The 5,983-nt window shown below is 37.1% G+C and overlaps 1 protein-coding gene across 1 annotated transcript; it reads left to right on the forward strand.

Annotated features, from left to right (window-relative positions):
* Positions 1–416: 416 nt before the first annotated feature.
* On the forward strand, positions 417–2,011 carry LOC101900522 (uncharacterized). Its single transcript, XM_005191890.4, has 2 exons — positions 417–554; positions 625–2,011. The coding sequence occupies exons 1-2, from the start codon at positions 494–496 to the stop codon at positions 1,695–1,697; spliced, it is 1,134 nt and encodes a 377-aa protein (XP_005191947.4). The 5' UTR covers positions 417–493; the 3' UTR covers positions 1,698–2,011.
* Positions 2,012–5,983: the final 3,972 nt, after the last annotated feature.

The raw sequence follows: 5,983 nt of genomic DNA on the forward strand, positions 1-5,983 counted from the left end.
AAAATTATGGCCTTTGACTTTGTGGCTGTTTCTTTATTTCACCCTGTGTCTCATATAAAATATAAAAACTAGTCGATATAGTCCAAACCTGGCACGTTGTAATATTTATATCAGTCTTAGTTCAGACACGAATTGGTCAACTGCTGAGGAAGGGTCATCAATTTGAATAATCATAAGAGAAGTCAAAATATAATTATAATATTGGCTAATCCGAATGATACCTTTTAACTTGTTTTTATTCCAAAAGACGAATTTCATTTTTTTTTTTTCATTTAATCTTCGTTTTGTGATTTAACTCCTCAGTGCGTCGTTTCACCTGTGCATTGCTTGGTCAGTCAATTATTCAATCACATAACTGTTTCCAGCATGAAATACCTCATATGGATCGGTAGTTCCTATAAAAGCGCCTCAAACATGGCATTCTACTACAATAGACCCGCTGAGCTGAGTGATAGTATAAATTCTGAGTTCGCTTTCAATTATTTGCTGTAGAATGAAAAATGGAATATTTTCAAAACTTTGTTATTTGTACACTTTCTCCGCACTATCAAATGGTAAATATTTAAATGCTATTCAAATCGAAATTGATTGAATGACTGATTTTGATTTTCCGAACTGTTCCAGTGGTGCTGGGACAAAACTGTCAACTGACGGACTCCATCATGAATCGCAATTGGATTTTTCTAAGCAACAATGATCTTCTCCGAACCGATTATATAGCAGATGGTGGAACTTTGACGCTCTATTGTAATGAGCATTCGGCTGCATGGGATTTGAAGTGCACCAAAGGAACACTGGAACAGTTGCCATACGATGCAGTGTGTTCCGAACGTTTGAGCTTGTCCGTGGTGCCGCAATACAAGGCATGCTCTGCAGATGGTGCCAATGGGCAGTTATACGATATGGTGTATAGCTTTGCGACCGGCTTTACTGTGACACTCTACACCATCTGCTACTGCACATCAAGAGAAACGGTTCTGTACAGTATTCACAAGGCGTATGGCTTCAATTTACCCACCGGGAACTATCAACGACCGCAGTTTAAACTTCTGGGCAATCCGAATAGAGCCCGTGCCGACTCTTTCGGCTCCGACGAAATATACAAGACATTTCAGACTTTGCTGGGTGACGGACAGACCTATGTTAAGTCGAATCGAGACTATGCGGTGCAACGTGGACACATGGCCAATTCGCAAGATTTCCTTACCTACGATCAAATGGATGCGACGTTTTTGTACATGAATGTAGTGCCGATGTTCCGGGGCTGTAACCTTCGCAATTGGAAGCGCATAGAGAATTGGATCCATCGCTTACCTGACAAGCATACCTATGCCACCGTTGTGACTGGCACTCATGATGTACTCTATCTGCAACACAGCCAAACTCATCGCTTTGTTCCCATGTATCTGATGCCAGATGAGAAGAATCCCATGCCAATGTGGATGTACAAAGTTGTGAGGTACCAGGGCGAATGCTATGTCTTCGCCACTCTAAACGATGTGTCCAGTGTACCAGCCATACAGTACAGCAATATTTGCCGAATTACATCTTGTCCTGCCGGTCTTACTTTGGATAAGGAGCCAGGATCTTGTGTTTCGTATTGTTGCAGCTACAGACATTTTGTGCAACAGGTGGGAGATTTTGCCAATTTGTGTTCTGTCTACAGCATACCACCCTTCTTCATAGCTTTTTTGTGATTTCATACCATGTGGTGTCCTTTGAAAAACATTTCTTCGAAACGAAAATTTCAGAATTTCAATGTTCGAAGTTCGACAAGAACAAAGTTGTTTGAATTTTACGAAAACAAACAAAATTTTTGATAGGAGTACATTTAAAAATGTGTCTATAAGTGTAGATGGAATTCTGTTGTTAGGAACTTTGAGTACCAAATATTGGGCGCCATCGTTATATGTAAGAATAAATTTCAATTTTCATATCTACTGGGAACTCTCAATATTTAAAAGTTCATTGAAAATTGTGTGAATAAAAACATCAAAATATCGAATATAAAGACACTGGACCTGTACAGAAAATGTCCATAATTATTTCTTATACCCTACAACACTCTATGTGTTGTTAGTCCCCCACTTAGGAAACCATATATGGATCTTTCTATTTCGCCGAGCTGAGTGGCTCTAGCTATGTATGTCCGAACGTCTGTCCATGAATCCTGTCCAGAATAGAAGCCTATTGTTTTTGGAGATGAAAACAGAAACAGAATATTTACCAGATTTGCAGTTGTCCTACCGGCCAAAAATATGAACCAATCGACACGAAAATTTGCATGGAGTTAGAGTTTAGGGCTGGGCAGAGGCTAACCATTTTTGATGGCAAACGGTCAAAAAAATACGAAAATTTCTACTTAACAGCGAATATTTTTAATCCCGCCCAAATCACAAATACATTAAAAGGTCACTTCTGACCATTGCAGTGATGCTAATAGACAAGATATTGGATATTTAGTAAAATAGGTACAGTGTATATGTAAAAGAAATAGATCTTAATTATTCTTCTTATAAGTCAAGAACCGTTGGACAGATCTTCGCAACTCTCATCAATTCGGAATGGTTTGCTGCCAAAAGAATTATATCTAAGAAAATCGTATAAAATGTGGCAATGAAAAGTGAATATTTGTTGTTAAATTTTTTTAATATTTCGCCATATTTTTTATATCATGCGGATTGGTATTCGGAGATTTTGGTGGCCATTGTTCGCTGGAAATTAAACGAGGAACCTCATTTTGTAACCATTCTTGGGTGGCGCGTGCCGAGTGCGATGAGTCCTGTTGGAATGTCCAAAGCCTGCGGCCAAAATGTTTGCGTGCCCAAGGCTTTAATACACCCTCCAGAATATTTTCGCGATAATATTCAGCATTTATTCTGATGCCACGGTCGATTAATACGAGAGGAGAGCGACCATCGGCTGTTATGGCGGCCCACACCATCACCATGGCTGGCGCTTGAGTTCTGGTGGCCAACCGAAGGTGCATATTTTCAGCTGAACTCTTTGGCAAGTAAATACAATCAGTTTGTTTGCTTACAAACAGCTGGACAACGAATGTTTTCTCATCGGAGAAAACCAATTTTGGCTGTTCACCACTTTCGGCCAAGCGAAGCAACTCTTTAGCTCTTTTGAATCTATTTTCTTTATGTTGCGGTGTTAGTTCTAGCACTGTTTGCAACAACATTCGGGCAGCGTGAAGGTTTCATTGGCCGTTTGATGGCCGTAATTCGTGCCAAAGGTTACCAATTCGAACAAATCTAAACTTATTCTAAAATTTGATGCTATTTCCGATTTTTTTTTTTTTTTGCTTTCATTCAAAAGAATTAACAAATAATAAAACATTAAGTTCGGCCGGGCCGAACTTTTAACCATTTACGACCCACAAATACCAATTTTTAGACAAAAACCATCAAAATACCGAATATCGGATGGTATCGTGATATGGGGTCTATGCCAAGGCGTGGACCTATATATACAATGTTTCGCCACACCAACTAGGACCCATTTTAACCTACAAAATACCAAATTTCAGACAAATCCGTGAAAAAGTGTGGCAAAAATCATCAAAATACCGAATATCGGGAGACACCGTTATATGAGGACTATAAAAAAGCGTGGACCGATATATCTAATTTTTAATACCAACCATCCTAGACACAAAACAAATTATTCTGCAAAATTGCAGAATGTATATATGGATCTTCCTATCTCGCCGAGCTGAGTCGATCTAGCTATGTATGTCCGTCCGTCCGTCTGTCCATGTTAATTTGTAATCACTCTACAGGTCGCAATTATGGCCCGATCTTCACGAAATTTAGAATGGAGGTGGGGGTAGGGCCAAAATAGAACCCTATTTCTTTTGGAGATGATCGCATAATATTTAGGGGTTGAAATATAAAAATATAAAAATAAATATAAAAAAATTTTCATAATTTTGCAGCTGCTCTACAGATCGCAATTATAGACCAATCAAAGCGGAAGCTAGAGCTTAGGGCTGGACAGAAGCCTTCCAATTTTGATGGTCATCGGGTAATATTCAGTGGGTGAAATAGACCATAACATTTGTGTTATATAAAATTGAAATTTTCTATTAAACCGCGAATATTTTTAATCCCGTCGAAATCACAAATAGACGAACAGGTCAACTCTGACCAATTACGTTGATGCCGATAGTAAATATATCGGATATATATAGCGAAATATATACAATGTATATATAGAAAGGAAGGAGATGTTAGCTAGAATGCTTATGTCTCAAGAATGGCTAGACCGATTTCGACAAATTTTGTCAATTCAGAATGCCCTCTTGGCATAAAAGTATAAAATCTAAAAAATCGCATAAAAAGATGCCTGTAATGATGTTAATATAGACTTTGAAGTATTTTGTGACATTTTTTTATTTTTTCATATTTTTTATCGCATGCGATTTTTTCAATTTGACTTATAATGTTGAAGTGTACACTTTGTAATATTTTTTTACCTAATAACACAGGTTGGGGTTATTATATACAGATTGCAATTATCGTCCAATCCTCACGAAAATTTTCATAAGTGCAGGGTTAGGCTCAAAAGGGCTAGGCCTATTGGTTTTAAACATGTCCGCAATATATTTAAGGGTTGAAATGGACCAACAACTAAAAATATTCCTGATTTTGCTGCTATTATAAAGGTTACAAATAGAAACCAAAGGATACGAAATCCTGCATAAAGTTAGAGTTTAGGATAGCGGGTACAATAGACCACTAATTTTGTGTGAAAAAATACCAACATTACTTACAGACGATATCCGAAATACACAAAATTCGAAATTCTGGCTTTTCATGCTGAATTCTTTGACGAATATAGCCAAATATCGTAGACAAATATCGTAGATGAGTCTAAATTTAGAGATACAGAAGGGCCTCTTGCTTTTGGAGATGATCGCAAAATATTTGGTGGTTCAATTGAACCACGACACGCCTGAGAAGAGAGTTAAGGACAGGGAAGAATTCTAGCATTTTGGATCAAAAATGGACCACAACAACTAACAGTATGACGGAGTGCTTAAATATTGGGCAAATGTCCCTGGTCAATGTCTCGTGACATAATTTCAAAAGCGAAGTCTTCCAAAATCGATATGGATATAAGGGGGCTTCTAACATATTGTAGTGTTGTAGGGTATCACATGGTCGGTCCCGCACGACTATAGCCTTTGCTTACTTGTTTTTTCATATTTTTTGTTTTTACTAGAACTCAACTTTGAATAATGTTTGGGGGTATTTATGTAAGAAATTATGAGAATAGAATTTAGAATAGAAATTTAGAGAATAGAACATTCAGGCATGTCACAGAATGTAAAATCGTTCAAGAGTGAAAACGAAAACGGTTTTAGCTTCTCTAAAAAACGGAAAACGCAAAAATTTTGCGTTTTGATATCACTTTCAAAAAGCAGGGTGAAATTGAAATATTTAATGATTTTAACGTAAAAAATAAACAGAAGACACATACATTTAACAGAAAATATTGTATTAACCAAATTCTCTTAGAATGAACATGTTTTTGGAATTTATTTTACAAAAAATCTATTATTTGGTGGTGATATCAATCAATATGTTTTCAGTGAACACGAGAACAGTTTAATCAGGATTTGCGGATTGTATAAAAGTGTCGATGGAGTTGGTGGTGCAGTAAGCTTTGCGGATTTTGTAAGTGAATTAGACTTCAGTTGTTCTGAAAAAGAAAACTTTGATTCGTCATCATCTACACATATTCCAAGAACTCGAAAATCAAGTCAATTAGTTTTAAGTGAATCTGAAAACGAAGAGCTTAATTTTTCACCCTCAACTTCAAAGCAGACCACTTCGATTTTAAATAAAAAAGATAGACCAAGATCATGCATTCCAGCTGCTTTTAAAAATGTTTCTACATTGGCAATTGATCCAAGAACACCAACATTGGAAGAAAACCGTTCGCGAACACCTATTCAAAAACGACTTAGAAA

The sequence above is a fragment of the Musca domestica genome, unplaced genomic scaffold, assembly GCF_030504385.1.
Source record: "Musca domestica strain aabys unplaced genomic scaffold, Musca_domestica.polishedcontigs.V.1.1 2, whole genome shotgun sequence".
NCBI classification, from domain to species: Eukaryota; Metazoa; Arthropoda; class Insecta; order Diptera; family Muscidae; genus Musca; species Musca domestica.

Excerpts from the sequence above, each read along its gene's own strand:
- LOC101900522 (XM_005191890.4), top strand. The coding sequence starts at position 494 with ATGAAAAATGGAATATTTTCAAAACTTTGTTATTTGTACACTTTCTCC. Across the intron at positions 555-624 it reads TTTCTCCGCACTATCAAATG|TGGTGCTGGGACAAAACTGT; the intron begins GTAAATATTTAA and ends GAACTGTTCCAG.